This window comes from Drosophila ananassae, chromosome 3R (assembly GCF_017639315.1).
Source record: "Drosophila ananassae strain 14024-0371.13 chromosome 3R, ASM1763931v2, whole genome shotgun sequence".
NCBI classification, from domain to species: Eukaryota; Metazoa; Arthropoda; class Insecta; order Diptera; family Drosophilidae; genus Drosophila; species Drosophila ananassae.
This window is the reverse complement of record NC_057930.1, coordinates 17,053,447-17,073,079: the sequence shown is the minus strand read 5'-3', so window position 1 is coordinate 17,073,079 and position 19,633 is coordinate 17,053,447. Positions and strand designations below refer to the sequence as shown.

At 45.7% G+C, this 19,633-nt stretch overlaps 1 protein-coding gene across 1 annotated transcript; it reads left to right on the top strand.

Moving 5' to 3' along the window:
* The first annotated feature begins 1,846 nt into the window (after positions 1 to 1,846).
* LOC6498407 lies at positions 1,847 to 18,667 on the top strand. Its single transcript, XM_001962700.4, has 6 exons — positions 1,847 to 2,336; positions 14,531 to 14,933; positions 15,001 to 17,366; positions 17,426 to 17,563; positions 17,627 to 17,834; positions 17,896 to 18,667. The coding sequence occupies exons 1-6, from the start codon at positions 2,235 to 2,237 to the stop codon at positions 18,204 to 18,206; spliced, it is 3,528 nt and encodes a 1,175-aa protein (XP_001962736.1). The 5' UTR covers positions 1,847 to 2,234; the 3' UTR covers positions 18,207 to 18,667.
* Positions 18,668 to 19,633: the final 966 nt, after the last annotated feature.

The following is a 19,633-nucleotide window of genomic DNA, read 5'->3' as shown; positions in this document are numbered from 1 at the left end:
AAACAAACCAAATTGGCAATTATTAATTACAATCTTCGCCGTGTGTGGGAAGTAATTACAGAAACACGAGCACGACGGGGGACTCGCAGATCGATCCAACGAAATGTATAAAAATAGCACGAAAGCGTCGGCGAAAGAAACTAAAATTGGGTAATTAGAAATTGATTTGACAAGGGGTTAACTTCCTGCTAATATTTTCCTCGGATTGTGCAAACAAATCAATCAAGTCAACAGCGAGCAGCGACCAGACCGGCAGGTGAAAATAATTTCTACAGATTTTTGGGGATTACGCAGAGGTTTTTCTCACAGTCCGGCCGGCCAACAAAGAAAGCCATCAAATAAAATTTAAGCACCAAAAGCTACAAAAGACCCAACGAGAGCTGGCTGCAGTCAATGACTTGGCCAACTGGCGAGACCCGATCTTTAGTATCATGGCTATCACGGGTCATTATCATTGTCTGCGTGAATGGCACAAAAAAGTAAACCTGATAAGCTCTGTGGCGCTTGCCACTTACGCAATCGCCACTTGACGGGTCCCAGAGTCTCTTTTAGAATTACGTTCCAGGGCGGGGGATCTACCACCCTACCAATAATTGGCCTTGGGATTGCATTCCGTTTTCCTGGGCGTCCGCAAAGTGGAAAGTTATGGCTGAAAGCCGGCGATGAAATCCCTATTTTGGGAGTTGATTGATGGATTAGTTGATTAGTTGCCACCGAATTGGCCGGGATCTGAAAATAATTGGGCGGAAAGGTGGAAATGCAATTATTTGTTGATCGGTCTGGCAGGTTCTCTGATAAAAAAAATGCGCTTTTCTTCAAGGGGGCTTGTTATACAAGAGGAAATGAAATTTTCAATAAAACTGATGCCATCGGTTTGAAGGGTGACTTTTAAGGGAAAGTTGCATTGTGATAATTACTTTGAAAATTGCCAGCCAATATTTTTATTAAGTTCAATTGAGAACGAAAGTTTTTCTTAAAAATAAATAATTTATTTCAGACGTAGGAACTATAGAGCAGCTTATTTTAATTTAAACATAGCTACCATGTTAAAGTAAAACCTAAATGATTTTTATACTGAAGAGAGCTACAGGTTATAAAGACAGCCATCAAAACCTAATTTATTGAACTAATCTAATGTCTATAAGAAAATATCATCCAGTATTCACTTCCAAATGAAAGTGATGCAAGGGGTTTAGACCTGTAAAGTGGACTGCCTTGTATGGTGTCAGCGGGAGTCTTCAAATATTTGGCCATATTACTCAACCAAGTTGGAAGCCCAGCATTAATCATGCTTAAATGATAAAAATATGAATCAGTCGCGATTTCCCCATAAAGCGCATTAAAGTGCGGCAATGAACATGAGATTCCCACTTGGCCGGCTACTGTGGACCATTTACATGCCCCCCAAGTATGCGGCTCACACGTCTGATGGCTTAAACGGTGTATTACCATAAGATGTCTTGGCCTGAGCTCGAATTCTCGGACGCCCCCATCCGAATTCTTATCTTGACTTCCGAGTCTGGTACGTGATTGTGGCCGTAATCGTTGGGAGTGGTAGAAATTACAATCTGAGAATTAAGTTTTCGGATAAGCCATTTCTGGGTTCGATAAGACTGTCACCGGATCGTCGAAGATCTTGGCACGGCATTTCCTCATGTTGCCAGCGAACTCCCAGCAACACTTTCTCTTTCGGCCAGCCGACTGTACTCTTTGCTTTCTCTTCGGCCAAGTTGGGGCTTGCATGGCCAGCTCTTTTGGGCCACAGCTCTGGCAACATGTTGCCGGCGTCTTCTGCAGCGCTGTTGCGGCTTTTTGGCATCTTCGCGGTGAGCTTGGCTTAAATTGTTACCAAACGTTTAACGATCTTCAGTTTAGCTTCGAACCTTCGCCAGACAAGTCGTGTCGTCGGCTACTCCTCCAGTGGCCAGTGGTTAAGTCAAGTCCCTAGCGCGGCTCAAACGTTGACGGAATTTAAAGCCCGAGAGAGAAGAAAACAGAAACTGCATCATTTGCATAAAGCAAATAGAAAACGTAACAAAAATAACTTGGGCAAAAGTTTATTCGAATTGGTCGTGTTTATTCCATGTCGAATTACTGACATTTTTCGCGTGCCCGTTTTCTGGACACTTCCAGCCGTATATCGTGTTTGTTTTGAACAAAAATAGTGCATCGATATTGGATTGCTTTACTGACTCGCTAGAATAATTATTGGATTTTGGAACTAGAAGTGAGTCATGAAAGTCTCATTGGCACTGTGGGGCACTTTGTGCCTGTGGGTGGTCGCCGCGAATGCTCAAGGATTTATCCCACCGCCCAACGCTGGACTGCATAATGCGGTAAGTTTCGGCATAGTTTCGAGTCTCGTGTTCCACATTCCATTTAACACAAAGGCAATACCTCATAGACGTGTCCAAATATGTGCCAAATAGTCATAAAGGGGGAGAATAAAGCTATTTATCACCTGATTTGCATTTCCATTCAATGTTATGCAAATATTCATTGTCAAAACTGGCTTTTGTCCCGATCAAATTGACACAGATTTTAGATCTTTTCGAGTTTCGGCCAAAGAAAGTTGCCATCAGTTGATCGCATAGTACTCGCATAAATATATGAACCAGCCAAAGATTTTGGAGCGTCCAAGTCTGGGCCGAGGCTCAGGAATTCCACACACTTGCATAAGACTTTCTATCAATATGATCGCCGTTGGAGTCCCCAGCCTATTTACGAATTCAATTATTTAAATATTTGTTTTGGGAATCTCGATATTAATTGTTGAAACATGTATATGGGCCCGAATGAAAACGAAAACGATTTTCAACGCCTCAATGAACTTTCCCTTTTCACAAAAATATTTTTATCTCCGGGCGGCGGAGGTGGGGGGACTTGATTAAATGAAGATGCAAAGGAAGAGTAAAAGCCATGGAGTCATGAGACATCGTTTAAGGCGGCACAGCGCCACCTTATAAACCTGTTCGCTTGGAGTGGTCAAGAAACCAAATATCGAAAAGAAAAGCAATCTTCCCAAAGCCAGTTCCCCAAGAAACCGTCGAGTCATGTGAATTTTGGAGAATTTCCCATGGGATTATGTGTGTTTTATTTTTTTTTTTGCCAAGTTTAAGGTCTTCATAATTTATTACCTTAACGAGATACATCGATTTTGCTGTGTTGATGTAATTTGATCATGTTTGACATCCGCTGTTATAGTTTTCACTTTCATGGCTAAACCCCAAAAAGATTTGGCCAAAAGCCACAATTTATGATGTGAAATCATCGGCTTTGTTGTCTCCTCTTTTCTTTTCGGTTTTTTAAGCTTTATTTTGGATGAACTAATGCCTATAATTGAGGCTGGGATTACGTAAAAAGATTTATTTCTCTGTTGTTTGGCCTAAAGGCAGTGTTTTGATATGGCATTTGGCTTGAATAGATCGTCAGCAGCCGAAGCTGAAGAGCATTGATCAGCGAGACAAAGCCCACATCAGCATCCTTTGAATAACTTTCTTTTCCCGAAGTCCCGCAAAATGAACTCTATATCTCTATATATATTGTGTTGTCCTTAACCTCTTCGTGCATCTGTTGATTTGCCGATTTCCTTTTTGGCAACTTGCACAATTTTTCCGTAACGCAAGAAAAACGTGTCCGAGACCAGATTTTTGCCAGCATCATCTCTCACCATTGACACAAGCTGGCTGTGGCTGTGGCAATGGCCAGCCTCTATTTTGCAGTGTTTTTGGGCAACCAACCAAGTTCGAGGAAAGAAAAAAGTGCTTTTCGGTTGTATCATCATCTTCCTTTTGTCTGGCACTGAACAGGAACTACTAGTAGTTGAAGTTGCCTTCGCAGGCTTTCCAGACTCTGTTTTGTTTTAGGATTTGCCAGCTCTTTGGCGGCTCTGCAATTTCTTTTCTGTTTTTGTTTTTTCTTCAGCCATTGCTTAATTTTAACTTTTATTATTTTGTATATATTGCCTCACGTAGTGTAGTTGGCAATTGTGTCTTTTGTGTCGTGTAAACTTGGCAGCCGGGCAGTCAACTGTTCACCAACATCTGTTGCCCATCGTCCACAGTCCACAGTCCAGCGTCCACCGTCCATGGTCCATCCGCGATTACAAAGTTTAATCTCCAGCAGCAGTTCCAAACCGAAATCCGCATCCCAGCATCCCGACAGCAACATCAGTTTGGTGTTTTCGAACATGTTTTTCTGGGCCTGCCAAATTGTTGCTTGTTTCGTTTCGCTTTTATTTAGCATATTTATGTTTATATTTGCAGCCTTGCTTTCACTTTTCCAAATAAAATGGCTGGGTGCTAAGTAATTCTGCAAGTATTTGTTAACAAGGGCATTATTTTAGGCTCTAATCTCTATCGATTATGGCCACAAAACTCCCCCGCTTACATAACCAAGCATTAACTCTTAGCATACTCATAAACCCAGCTTGTAAGCCACCCTCTAGGCCACCTATAATGCCTGATATTCACTTTGGAGTTGCCGAAATATAAACTCATCATTTTCGATCCGATCTGCCCGTTGGCAAGCACTGAGCATTGCGGTATTTTACAATGATTTACGTTGGGCGTTTTTGAATGGGCTGGCCATAATTTCCGTATAGCTGACAGGCCCTACAACCTGTTCGTTTTCTGTTGCTGGGGCTTTTGTGGCTGGAACCCAAAAGAACAACAACACCAGCAATCATAACAAGCGGCAGCATTTCATTGTAATTTCATTTTGCGAGCCGGAGTTCTGTTCGGTTCCGAGTCTTGGGAAAGTGGGTCAAATCGAGAGATCTTTATAAATATTGTTGCTCGGTTGCATATTTATCTGAAAGATATTTCGGTATCTGTGCGGTGAAGTGACAAACTGTTAATGGATTTGGCTTGAAAAATGAAAGTTGTTTTTGTGCGAGAACAGGAAAGTGTGAAAAAAAAGAAAGAGACAGTGCCACTGGTCAGGGCCCCCCTTAATCTGACCCCCAATCTTTGGGGGCTTTATGGAGGCCCTCCAATTTTCCCACTTCAGGGAAGTAACTAGCTGCCATTAGCCTGGCGCCACTCCACATCGAATCGCAGCCAAATAAATCCCATTGATCGCGCCTTTCAGCTGCTAACCACAAACAAATAAAATAATTGAACGCTAATCACACCCGGCCATTGAGGGTTTCTTTACTCCATTGTGTCTGGTGTGTTGTTTTTGGGCGCCGCGTGGTCTGACTTGATTTGATTCGCTGGGCACCCAACTGGCTTCGAACTGATTGAGAATTAAATCAATTTCGATGAGGAAAATTGCCTGAAAAGTGAATGAAAGCGAAGTGTCATGCCTGATCGGGCAGAGGCGACCGAAAGTGCTGCTGCCGGGGGACCTAAGTGGAAAATGTTGCACCAATTGCATCGGTGATATAAGACCCATTATGAAATGTACTTTATCGGGTACTGTACTTGCTGGACCTGCTGGCCAGTTTCACCAAGTACTGACCCAGTTTGGAGCCCTCGTAGAATGTAGTTCAGGTAAAAGTTGAATATGAATTTCTTCCGAGAATTGCGGATCTCCCGCAGTGCGGAGTGAAGAAAAAAACGTGGGGGTTCCAGGCATCTTCCGCTTTCTATGGTTCCCTCCGAACTTCTCCATTATTAAGCCATTAACTTGGCCAGTTAACTAGAGACTTTGTTCCGCCATTGCCAGAAATTAGCTTAGTGGAAAATAAAAAGCCATATCGTATAAAAAATAATTTCGCATGGCTACTGAGATCGAGAAGATGACGCACATCATCGGTGGTAGAAAGTAAAAGGGCTCGGCGACATAATTCATCGCTGGGTATTGACAGGCAGCTTGCCGGATGGCTTCCCTTCCTCCGGGTCATTAAAAGTCGCTTGGATTGGCCAACCACTGAAAATCGGAGGGCCGCTTCGAAGACAAAGTAGGTTTTGTCATAATATCTTTCTTTTTGTTTGCCACTTTTTGTTGCCTAATTACAAACTGCGACAAATAGGAATTGGAAGTTGCAACTCGCCTGATGAATGCCGCAATTAGTGGCGGTATGTGCAGTAAATATATCAAGGCAATTTTCACCCACAGCCATGGCGCCGTACCGTCACTACCAAGTGCACCAGCAGCAAGTGTCAACTTCCGCGTTACTCATACGCCACGTGAAACGGGTTTCACGAAGAGGCAGGGGCTGCCTCATCTTCTTTCTCGCCATAACTCAACACAAATATGGCCAAAAGTCAAACGATCCTCGCCGGAGCGCCTGAGTTGGCCCACGTAATGCAATTGCAATAGCAATAGAGATAGCCAAGCCCAGCGGTTCCAGCGTTCAGTTCAAACTGGGCAACCAGTTATTGCCCGATGTTGTTGCACTTTCGTTTTCTTTGTGTCTGGGCGAAAAGTTTATTGCGCGAAAATGAAGAAGCGTTTGTTGCTGGCATACAGTTCCAAAACAAGATTTTAAACAGGCCGCAGTTGCTGATGCTGCTGCTGCTGTGGCTGCTGCTGCAATGGCATCTGCAACTGCAACTGTTGGCCGGGTCGGAGTGGGCCTGGTCTGGTCTGGTCTGGCATGGTCTGCCGAGAGATGTTGCAAGACGACAGCGAAGATGTTGCATAATTGTGTGTGTTTTCCTTTTGCCAGCCTGGCACGGTGGGAGTCAAATTTTTCCAGCCTCTAGCCTCCAGCCATGCCTAAAAGCACTAAAAACTTGTCCATTGATTTGCACTTTATTTTTGTTATTTTTTTCGGCAAAAAGAAAATGCGCAGCGAAATTATTTAATGGCATTTTTGCGGTTTGGCATGTTGCAATGCAAAAGTGGTTAAAACAATTTTACAGTTGTCTGGTATTCACATAAAAAAAAAAAACAAAACTAGGATGGGCAACAAAAGGTCAAAGTTTATAGAGATAGGATAGTAAACTCGTAAGAAAGTAGTCCTTAAAGACCACATACTTTTTTTTATATTTCCAAGAGGGCGTATGAAGATCTCTTTGCATTATGAAATATCTTTAACCAACCTCCTCGTACAATCGAAAATGAATAGGCAAATTTTGGAGTCAAGCCAGCTTGTTTACCTTTGAGGCTGTCATATTGGCTCAGCTTTGGCTCTGATGCAACGCTTTCAGCATGTGGCATCTTTTTGAAGGTTCCCTGCGCAGGAAGTCAAAGCCCTGGGGGCCGAGAGATACTCTGCTTAGTGGCTGTCAGGTCCGAATCCGCCCCCAACTGGCGGCGGGATGCAACCCACTTCACACAACAGTGCTGCCGGCGTCCGTCTGCCGCCGCTGGCTGCTTCATGCCACATTATCGCCACCGACCGACCGAATACCCCAGTACTCCCTGTCCCAGTACTGGCACTTTCGGTTTGAAGAAAACTAACAAGAGTTGCAGTAAGAGAAAAACACTTTTCGCAAGCTTCGGTGATTTTTCTGCACCGCAAAAGTTCCATAGCTTCCATGGCATTTCAGTTGCATTTTCCATTCGCTTCTTCGGCACACAAAACTGTTTTCGTTTTGTTGCAAATAATAAATTTTAATTTGCTCGGCGGTTTTCGGTGCTTTTTCTCCTCTGCGCATTTGAGTGCATCACCTAAGCATGCGAGGCGCAATGGATTTGCTTTCGATTTCTTTCAAGAAAACTAAAGGCCTAAATGGCTCTTGGTCGGGGTGTTGTTTTCTACACCGCAGACTGGCATCGATCAAGCGGGGGCGACCCGCTGTCCCAACCCGCTGGCTCGACGGCATTCCAGAGACGTCTCACAAGCCCCAGGCATGGCTAGTGGCCACTAATCTCCCCAAAGGGTTACTAACCGCTAAACAATGGTCAGCTGGGGCTACGACTTTGTCGCGTTTCGTCCCATCCGGGTAATTGCTAAAAACTGTCACGAACTGCACCAGCACACCGTTTACCGACTCCAACTCGGAGTCGGTGGCAAGTCGAAACATTTGTCAGACCATGGACCTCGAGACCCGGGCTAGACCCGGCTCCAGCTCCGGCTCCGTAATTTGCATGTGCAGACCCCGGCGAGCTTTAGCTTCTATTTTGTGCTTCTGGGAAAAGCGGGGCTTGCGTGACCGAAAGCGGGCACGAGACCCACCCGAAGCCAGAAATGTGAGCATTTGGCGGGTCGCGACTTGCGACTTCCAACCAACTAGCCGGCCGCGATACAATCTGGAAATGACTTAATTGGTTCCTCCGTGGAGTAAATGCAATTAAAATTATCAGAACTTCACTTTCGAATCCGAGGCATTCGACTCTGCTAGCTTTGGCGCACTGCTAACCCATAAATTATGAATTCAAACTGAAAATGGAATGGAAAAGTAGGAAAAACTGGAGAAGAAAATCAAAAGTTTTTCATTTCATTCCACTCCTTGGCAAACAATGGCGGCCCCCTTTGACAAATGAACCGATGGGGGAGTCTGGTGGCTGGGGTTTCCAGCGCCAGTTGCATGTCTGGCGCTCTGTGGAGCAATGCTGATGTGTAATTAATGCATTAGACAAGCATTAAATCGGATCGCTAGAAATGTCTGTCGCTTGGGACAGAAAAAGGGCCCATAAAAAGTGCCTAATTGGTTTAAAAGAAGTGGTAGATCTGAGATCTAAGTAAACACCATGCCATGACGACCTTATATCTTCAAACTTTTCCCACCATTCGCCAATCTAATACGCTCGTCAAGGTCACCTCTGCAAATTGGTTGAGTTTGTTGGCAAAACCCCTAAGATAACAACTGGTGACCCATATATCTGAGGCTGGCAGAGCGACAAAACCTTAAGACCGGGCATCAATTGAAATCGAGGCGCTTCATTTCAAGTGACAGCCCATGAAAACGAGTGGACAAACAATCCCATCTAAATGGCAGTGAAGTCACTAAGGCGAATACAAGTGCGAAATACAAGAGATGGCCGAAATAAGCGCCTTTGAAATGGCTGTTTGTATCGGTTGTATATTGGCGCCATTGAAATTCCCACTGACAGCTGGCCAAAAAATGGGAAAAATTGCACAAAAATTACAAGAGCTGGAGATGATGAGTTGAACAAAAGGTACCAGGCCGGACAGATGATGAGCGTGGAAAGGCTTTGGGCGTGTTCCGGCACTGTCAATGAAATTTCACGGCAAAGCGGTTGAGTAACGAAGACTGGCGAATGCAAATCTTCGGCTGGAAGGCCTTTCTACAATGCGAAATTAAAATATTTTTGGCGGTTCTCTTGATTGTTCGCCACCGTCCATCACCACAGAAACGAATATAAATCTTTGTCTCGGATGTGGGCGCCAACTACATCCACAACTCCTACCTGAAGTGTAACTTGTCCGTGGAGCAGAGATACAGAGATATATGGCACGCAATTCGCTTAGCTGCGTGCGCCAAAATTATTGAATTGGAAAGTAAAATTGCAGCGTATTTAAATTTATTTCCAACAATAATATAATTTTTAGGGGCTCCTACTTTATGTTCGGCTGGCACGCAAATGGCTTTTGATAATTATGAGGATCTTTCAGGCGATTGTCTGCCAAATAATAATTGTATTATGATATTATTGGGCTGATATTGTGGTTTCGAAATTGAAAGTGTGTTGAGGCTGAAAATTGAGTTATTTGTTCGGAAAGCAATGGTGCTGATACAGGACTGTGAATAGGTCAGTGCTATTAATAATTCTCACTTTCTAGTCGTGGTCTGACCTTCCAAAGTTTTCTCATCAAGTCTTGGAAGTAATTCAAGAGCGACAAGAAACTATTTGGCCGAGAAATAATAAAAACCAAGCCAGAGCAATTAGCCATATGAAGATGTTAATTATCCAAAAACAGATGGCCCATAAACCCACATTTTCTCATGCCCAAAACCAAGTCGAAGCCAAAAAACAAAGTGGGTTTATTCAAATTACAATTGCTTACCTTAGTTAGTATCTGGCGGTGGTAGAAACTGCAGATGCTGCCCCTGGCCGTGCTAATGGTGTAATAAATCTTTGCTACTCGTAAAAAGTGTCAGAGTGTGTCAAATTAAGCATATGAGCAGACTTCCATGCGCACTGTCTTGGATGCGATGCACTCGGTGGCTTTGAGTCACCTAGGCAGGTGAGTGGGTGTCGAGTTGCGGATGCAAACCGCTCATTGAGGAAGCGACTTTGTGCAACTTCTGCCATTGGCAGTTTGCCTAATTCGCAAACTCATTTGCCTGCATCTCCAATTCAATTAAACGAAGCTTGTATGCCACTCAGGTCTGAAGTGCCAAGATACTGACGACTGCATTTACTCACAATTTTCTGGCCGAGCCCGCAGGCGATTATGCAATTTTGTGGATGCCAGACTTTCAATTAAGCAAGAGTGGAGTATCAAAGGCAGTGTACACCGGAGTTTAAGAATTGTCTTTTAAGAGATTCCATCAATATTAGCCCATAATTACAGATATCTTGAGGATATCTTCATCCGCCAAATAAATTGCCCTAATTTATATACAGTTTGCAGCACTTTTACCTCGTTTGGGTCAGATTTTATCGTAGGGCTGCTCCGAGCTGGCCAAGTATCTTTTGCCGCTTCTTGAGGGGGTTTAAAGCCCCGGTTAAATAACATTTGTTTTTGCCTCAATTTCAGTTTCAGTTTTTCGGTGGTTATTGCTGCTTTTGTCTCACTTGCTGGCGGCACTTGGTCGGAACCTTTTCTTTGCTGTGGTACTGTGGCTGGTGTGGCTGCCCAGTGGCTTCTTTCGCTTTCATGTGGATTTCTTTTGGGTGGGGAAGGTACATATTTTTTAGGTGTAGGTGTTGGCTAAAGCCTCGCTTGAGGCGATTTCTTATTTACCTCAGTTAATTACACAATTTTATGTAAATTTCACTTTTTGCTGTTGCCTGCTGTTGGCTATTGTTGTCGGGCATTCTTTTGTGCACCGCAAATTAATTACTTATTTGCTTAGCCAGCCTGGCTATTTTGTTGGCAATTAAAATGCCTTTAGGAAATCCATACCCATATTTTGTTTGCCTCTTTTTTCGGGGATTCTCTGTGCAAGCTGTAGTCATTTGTCGATAGTCCGGAAAAGTGAAAGGGAATTGCCAAATGCTTCGATTGACCAACTCCGCACCGAAGGCTCTTCGGCAACAGGCGCAAAACTAAGCCATCAACCGCCATCAAGAGCTTATTATGCACATTTGCTGTCTGACACACGAAATTGTCAACTGGGGGGACTGACAGGGGCTGCCCGCCTTGCCAACCAGTTCTGGCATTTGCCAGAAGATCGAACCGGGCTAGGATATCGCAATGCCGCACTCAGTTCTCGACACCACTCAGATTTAATCGATGAGAGGCTGATTGGGATGTTGAAATTGTGTGAGCACGATTTCAAAGATCGAACTGAGATGGCGATGGCCCTGCTATGATAAGCTAGACAAACAATTTAATGAGCCAATAAAAGCCAATTGCAACACAGTCATAAATCAGTTTAGGCCAATGATTTGTATCTTAGTTAGTGAGGCCCTAAATATATTGCAAGTTATTAAATAGCTAAAGAATTTTGTGACTTAATTGCCCCAGTTCTCTGCTTTTCGCAAGAAAACTTCCTCTCCAGTCCCCATAGAACCGTGATTCTCATTAGCTGGCCATTAAATTGAAGCCCAAACTGACATCTGACATGTGCACCTCTTTTTTTGGCCAGAACACAAATTGCACAACACGACTCTAAGCGCCTCCGAAAAAGATCCTCAGGTCTTCGCAGCAATTCTTCAGACAATTCTAGTCGCAACAACCTTGAATCTGCTCGAATCGCCAAAAACCCATAGGCTACTAAAAACGAACCGAACAACGAGCTAGCAAGTGAGATAAAAAGAAGTCCAATCACAGAATCAGCTTTAAACTGGAAGGCAAATGCATTTAGTTTTTCATGAAGACAGGAAATCCGAAAGGCAATCGGGGAAAACGAGGCCAGATTGGATGCCACTGGCCAATGACATGACCAAAAAACAAACAAGCTGGTAAATTGTGCGACTCGAGAAGCATCTGTCAGATGCAGAGACCAGAGGCAGTTGCGCAACTGGGGACTTGAAGAATTTACAGCTTTTGACTTTTGGGTAACTCTTAATTAAGCCAGGCATTTCTGGGGGCATCGCTTCCCCCAAAGGTCGTCTTTTGATTTTAACTATTAAATTCTAATTAACATAAACGGCTTAAATGCTTACTAAATATCTGGCAAATGACTTTCACTGCGAAACGAAACCCAAACCGAACCAAACCTGCCAACAAAAAGAAATTTCCCAAAATTTCGCTTTCATTTTGGATCTTGAATCTCATCCGACTGCTGTCTAACTCTCGTAATACTACCTGTTCCAAGCTGATGTGTGATGTGAAATCAATTATGAATTATTAACAAATTAGCCGGCAGTTCGAGCCGTGTAACTGACAGATACATCATGTATCGAAACGAAACGCCCCAGCGAGTGTACGAAAATAGTATCTGAAAATTGAAAACTGGTTTCGATCTGGTGGAATGCAGTGACTTCTACCTGTTGCCGGCTATCTCATGCCGTATCTTCCCTCATTAGCATAATGCTCATTGAATTTGACAGCCCGCCAGTGGAAAAGTTTACGTAACGAAACGGAGTTTGTTATCGGGGGCCCATTCCAACATTTGTTTGTTTAATGGAACTTTCTTTGCTAATCCAGGGAATACATTAGTTGTTTAACAAATCAGGGTTTTAGTTAGGCATTAAAATGATTTGGATTTGTTGAGGCACACAGAATATGTTAAAAAGAAGTCACAGTTCATCATATTTATGATTGGGTATGCTACCAGCTATGAGCTACTGCTTTGTGCCACTTGATTAACTCACCACCCACTCTCCGGTTGTCAATCATTTGACGTATTCAGCCACAGTGGCAAACAGTTGGGTATCAATGGCGTGGGCTGCGTGGCATTTGGTGACAGCAAAAACCACAACAATAGTCGGGGACGTCACCTGCCTTCGGTGGGTTAATGCGCATGCGCGGCGCATTTATTGGTGGCCGACACTCCGGCACTGTGGTGGCAGTTAAAAACGAAAGCGTTTTGCATACGGGCGCCGAGAAAATGTTGAATGAGTACGCTAAACCATGAAATTGACATGTTTAACACATGCCGACATACCTGGAGACAGGGGCTGGGGATGGGGCTCAGGTTGGAGGAAAGACGAGGAAATCGAAAGCAAGAGAAATATTGTATGACTGGCCCTAGGAGGACAGGGTTCAGTGGCTCTTGGGCTGGGGATGCTGATTGCTTTGGCACTTGATTGGTGATTGATTGGCGTTTTCACCAGCCAGGCAATTTGTTGAGGAAAAGTCATCTTCGTTTCTATTCAAAGCTTAAGAAAACCCATCCGAAGCCGAGGATGGTGAACAAAAAGCAGCTGTGTGGCATGACAAGGCATTGGAGTTTGTTGTGTTTAGATTGGATTATGCGGGCTGGCAGTAATCGAAGGGAAATCATAAGCCGAGAATAATGAATTTTGCAATTGAGTAAGGTTTTATTCGATTACCACAATCCCGTCTCCAGCATTCACCTGCTCGAAATGTGTGTTTGAACTTTTCGCCAGGCTAATCATTGCAACGCGATTAGGTTGCATAATCCAGTGCCGTGCGCCGTCCGCCGTCCCACTGACAACTTTTGACGGCATCATCGTGGCATGATGAGGCGCGGCATTAGCGGCAACAACATAATTACCCTGCGAAATGAAAAGAAAGAGCCGTGGCTCGAGTGGTCCGATAACGCCTCAATCTGGCATCGGCTGAAACACAGAAGAAGATTTATGGCCGTCGCAATTAAATTATACATGCAGCACTTCGGCCATAAACCAAACACACTCTCAAGACAGGCCTCCGCCGATAGCCACTAAGCCTTGCCTCCTTAAGCCGCTTTGGCAATTGTGTTGGATAACTGTTGTTGAACAATTGCCTGATGCCTGACCGATGCTTTTGGCCCATTTAGTGGGTTGGTTGGTGGGCTGCCAGTACGCATACGCCGTGTATGACGAGCAGTTCTCAGGGCGGGCTCTGCTGCAATATTGTATAAGCAGGTCGCTAGGGGAAAGAGATCCACTAATGACAACTGCCGATGGGAAACAATAAAAGTGGGTTACTAACTGAATACATTCGTCTTCAATTGAGAGGGCCCCGTGATGAGACCGCCATTATCTGGCGGATTTTGCATTTGAATTTATGCTGATTTGAGATCTGTAGACATAAGCTTACTGAAGTAATTTCTGCAAACTTTTGTTGTTGCCTAAGCCATTTCCAAAACAAGTTTACATTTGTTACGGACTTCAACTTGACCGACTGGCCGCCAAAGAAAGGACCCCAGAGCGTTACCAGACCCGCAGTCTCGTCGAAATAGAGCAGCCGCTTTTGTAACTGGTTCATGTCCATTTTTGGAGTATTGAGGCAATTGCTCGCCGTTCATTGAACGTATTACTTATCTCTGATCTCAGCCAAAGCCAGTGAAGGAGAAACCAGCCAAAAGCAAAATCTGGTTTTCTGCATTGGCCTGGATGATGCAATGTCTCTTGGAAAGTTGTAACTCACTTGGCGACTCTTTCGTTGCAGCCGCCCTTTCACAACTCGCAGCGCCGCCAGTTGAATCTGCAACAGTACAACCAGCAAAACTTTGTCCAGGCGGGCGTGGAGTTGCCCATTCCCCACCGCCCCCAGCAGCACACCCACATCCACCATCAGGCACCGCAGCAGCAACACCGCTTTGGGCAGTTCCCACAGCAGCAGCAGCAACAGCCCCAGCAGCAGCACTTGCAGCAAAACCAACAGTTCCAGCGCTCGACCCAAAACCAACTGCAGACAGCCCCCCAGTTCCCGCAGCAACATCCGCAGCATCAGCAGTTGCCATCATCGGCCGGAGGCCTTGATCTGCATCACCAGAACTTTTTGGACTTGCGTAACTTTGCGGGATCCCAGCAACCCCAGCAGCAGCAGCAACATCGTCACAAGCAATTCGGTAAGATAATTTTGAAGATATTCTTTAATATTTCACCTTTTACTGACTTCCTGGACTTCTTCTGTAGACTCGCGGCTGCAATCCACAGCTTTTCCTCCGCAACCCTCGCCGGAAACCTACCAGCAACAGCAACAACAGCAGCAGCAATTCGGTTTTCAGCAACCCCAGCAGTTTGGACCCCAAGTGCTTCCCCAGACCACGCAGAAGCTGCCTAGCCAGGCCCCAGTACCCACCTTCCAGACGATTCCTCAGCAGCAGCAACAGCAGCCTGCCTTTAATTACCAGCAGCAGCCCACCCAGCAGCAATATCAGTTGACTCCTCAGCTGGGACTGCCAGTGCCCCAAATCTTCAGCAATCTGCAGGCCACTCCATTCCCAGAGCCCACTCGAGGAACCTTCCAGCAACAACCTCAACAGCCACACCAGCAGCAGCAGCAGCCACACCAGCAGATACAACAGCAGCCCCAGTTCCAGCACCAGTTCGTGAATGCCCAGGCTCCGGTTCAGGCCCAAACGCAGGCAGCTGACCAGGAGTACAAACAGAAACTGATCCAGAAGCACGAGCAGTTCGTGGCCAAGCAATACGAGAAGCAGCAGCACAAGGTGCGGCAGCAGCACGAAGAGTTCCTGGCCAAGCAGCATCAGATCAAGCAGCACATTCTGCCCACAATCATCACGCAACACAATGGAAACTACCAGTCTCCTCAGTATGTGGGAGGTCCGGTGCGAGGAAGGCCAGTGGCGCATCCCACGGAGTACAACCAGTTCAACAGTGCCCTGCAGCAGTACTACAAGGATCACCCGACGACAACCACCACTACAACGACAACAACAACTACAACGGAGGCCACCACCACGCCCAAGAAGAACATCTACGCCCAGGTCAAGTCGGAGCTGGGAAAATATCCGAGCCAGAAGGGCAAGAAGCCGGTGAAGACCATTGCCCGCGATGATCTGCTCAAGCAACTGAAGGCTGCCTTGTCCGAGGCTCCGCAGCAACCATTGACGGGTAACAAGACCTACGACGAGATGGATCTGGTGCTGCCCAATGGACAACGGGTGCAGGTGATCCGCACCACAGATCCCAACCTGGTGCAGGGCCAGAAGGCCTACTCCCAGGAGCAGTTGCAGACTTTGCTGGCCCAGCAGGCGTTGGGAGGCGATGCCAAGCTCAGTCTCAGCGATGTGGCGCCCACCAAGAGCAAGGACCTCGAGCTGCCCGGCGGCGGAAAGGTGCAGATTCTCCGATCCCCTGATCCACAAGAGTCCGACTCCCTGCCCACCGGGTCCCTGCCAGGCGGCGTCGATCTCTCCGGCTTGGCGGCTCTGTACGGCGGTGGAGCTGGCGACATCCAGGGTATCAGCAGTGGAGCCAACAGTATTGCCAGTTCGGCGGTGATTACTTCCGACTCTGATGATCCACCATCGCTCGAGGAACTGGCCAAGCGCGGACTCATCCCTGATGGATATGAGATCGAGGGACTGAGCCCGAAATCCCAAGCACCGGCCACCGCTGCTCCGCCCCCAGTGCCGGCCAAAAAAAAGGCCACCTACGTGTACCTGGAGGAGCAGTCCGATGGCAGTTTCAAGATCCAAGGAGTCAAGGCTAACGGCGAGAAGGAAACCAAGCAAACGGGCGCCGAGGTGGAGAGCATCCTAGAGCGAATCCGTAGCGGCGAGATCAAGTTGCCTCCCTCTGTTTCCCGACTCACCCTGCCCAATGATGAGCTGGTGGAGATTAAGAGCGGCAAGATCATCCAGACCACCAGAGCTCCCAGCACTACGACTTCGACCACAACTACCACGACCACCACACCGACTCCGTTTGTTTCTCGTGGAACACCCCACAACCACAGGCAGTACCACCCATCCAGGACTTCAACCACTACTACCACCACTAGCACAACTACAACCGCAGCTCCAGTGACTCAACGCCACAACTTGATCTTCGAGAGCACCACCAACCATGCCAATGCCGCCAGTCTGGTTCGCACTACTCCTGGCCCCATTTACAGTGCCTCGACGGTTACGGTTGCGCCTTACCTGGGCGGAGCCTCCACCCACTTCCCCGTGGTCACCGAGCGACTGTCGGACGTCACCCATAACCCAGAACCTGTGCCAGCCCACACCCAATACGCCGATGCCCTTGTTCAGGAGACGGAGAACAGTGAGAAGGCAGCCCAAGCTGGCCCTGCCGTCGGTTCCGTGCTGTCCAACCCCAGCGAGGATCTGATCCAAATCCTCAAGGCCAACGGTCTGTTCGCCATGGCCAAGTACCTGCGACAGTCTGGCCTGGACAGCATCCTGAATGAGACGGGACCGTATACCATTTTCGTGCCCACGGACAAGGCTTTCAAAAACCTGCTGGTGCAGTTGGGTGGGCCTGAGCGGGCTGAAGAGAAGTTCCAGTCGAACCCCAGACTCTTGAGCGGAGTAAGTCCTAATTTATTTAAAAAAAAAACATATTATATTATTAACTCGATATTATGTAGCTCTTACTCCACCACGTAATCCCCGGAGCCTTCGAAATAGCCACCCTGCAGGACGAGATGACTGGCGTTTCCCTGGCCGGAACTCAGTTGCGAGTTAATCAGTACAACATGCATGACCAGGAGTGGAATGATGTGACTGTAAGTCTTGCACTTTAAACAAATAAATAAATGGGTATAAAAATAATAAATCTTACTCTTCAGCTTACTACAATCAATGGAGCCATGGTTGTACTGAACAAGAAGGACATCAAGATACCGCAGGGAGTGGCCCATGCCGTGGACCGCGTAATGTTCCCCCTGCCTGTCGGAGATTTGCTTCAAACCTTGCAGTCTGATCGCGAGGGTCGCTTCAGCAACTTCCTGAAGATCCTGTACACCTCCGGATTGTCCGAAAAGCTGCAGAGCAAGGGTGAGAAAAATGCAAGCCATTTTTTTGCATTAAATGTATGACTTCCTCTGTTTTCTGACAGGTGTCAAGACTTACACAGTCTTTGCTCCTGTGGACAAGAGCTTCAGCGAACTGGACTCTGATACGCTGGAAAAGCTCTACAATGACAAGGAGGCCGCGGAGCAGTTTGCCATGAAGCACATCGTGCCGGGAGCCCTCTTCTCCGCCGGCATGCGTTTCTACCAGGTCAAGGACTCGCTGTACACCGGCAAAACTGTAATCCTGCAGAAGACGTCGGCCGGAAAAATCAAAGTGAACGACGCCCAGATGGTCACATCGAACATTCCGGCCACCAACGGAGTGATCCACGCCCTGGATGGTGTCCTGGCGTGAAGAGACCAAAGCTGTCTGCCAGCAGTTTTATCCGTAGTCCTTAAGAAGTAGGGTAAGCGAGGAGGAAGGAGTCTTCATCAACCACATACAAAATTGCTTAGTGAAATCTTGCCAAGGCCCAGTTGGTTGGGCCTAAGAAATTGCAATCTCTATCATAAAACTGGTGCAAATTCGTCGTCTGTAAGGGATACACGCAAAGAATTGGTGCTGCCGCGAACCTTACTATATCACTTCTTTTTCGCCTTCATAAAACAGTCATTACACATAGTTCAATTTAAGAAAACGAGAAGAGAATCTGTAATTAAAAACAAACACCAAGGAATCTGTTTGGGATCTAAGCTAAGTTCATATCTAATTTATTTTTGGCATTAAATCAAATGCAAATTAATTTACAAAATTGTGTAAAATAAATAATATATAGTTAAGAAATAAACAACACCTTATTTTAATTTTCAACTAGAGATTGGCTAGATTTCGTGTTCCTCTATTAAGGTGGTTTTATCTCACCCATAAACTAACTCACCCGACACACAAGCTTTAAAAACCTTTAACAAATCTTTAATTCAAAATGTTTCATAGTTCAGACACTCTATAGCTAAATTTTCAGCTTATAAATTTAATTTTTGGTTAAAATCTGGCATATGAACTTGCCAATTTTAAATTTGACCGAAGCTGCCAGACTTAAAAAATGTTCAGGTGTAACGCCACCACACATAGGTGGAGCCTCACACTAAGCTATTCTCACAGATGGCGCCAAGAAGCAAATAACTTTATAAATAGGAGGCGCCACAGAAAAACCCCAAGCCCCAAGTAATCACAATTGTTGAAGAGGATTCAAATTGGCCAAGATATAGCCATCGCAGGGTGCCAAAGTGTCCTTGTGGGATGCCCCACAAAATTTTACAAAATATCGAAAAAATATTTCGTTCTTAGATTTTGCAAAATGATGGAGAATGGATCCAAAAATCGTTTAAGGTTCTCCGCTCAAGAATCGGATGCAAATTGGCCAAGATATAGCCATCGCATTGTGCCAAAGAGTCCTTCGTGGCACTTTGCGATTTTTTAAGGGGATGCCCCACAAAAATTTACAAAATATCGAAAAAATATTTCGTTCTTAGATTTTGATGCAAAATGATGGAGAATGGATCCACAATTCGTTTAAGGTGCTCCGCTCAAGAATCGGATGGAAATTGGCCAAGATATAGCCATCGCAGTGTGCCAAAGTGTCCTTCGTGGCACTTTTGCGATTTTTGAAGGGGATGCCCCACAAAAATTTACAAAATATCGAAAAAATATTTCGTTCCTAGATTTTGATGCAAAATGATGGAGAATGGATCCACAATTCGTTTAAGGTGCTCCGCTCAAGAAAATTGGCCAAAATACAGCCATCGCAGTGGGCCAAAGTGTCCTTCGAGGCACTTTTGCGA

Coding starts and splice junctions, on each gene's coding strand:
- LOC6498407 (XM_001962700.4), top strand. CDS start 2,235: ATGAAAGTCTCATTGGCACTGTGGGGCACTTTGTGCCTGTGGGTGGTC. Junction 14,934..15,000: donor ACATCGTCACAAGCAATTCG/GTAAGATAATTT, acceptor CTTCTTCTGTAG/ACTCGCGGCTGCAATCCACA. Junction 17,564..17,626: donor AGGAGTGGAATGATGTGACT/GTAAGTCTTGCA, acceptor CTTACTCTTCAG/CTTACTACAATCAATGGAGC.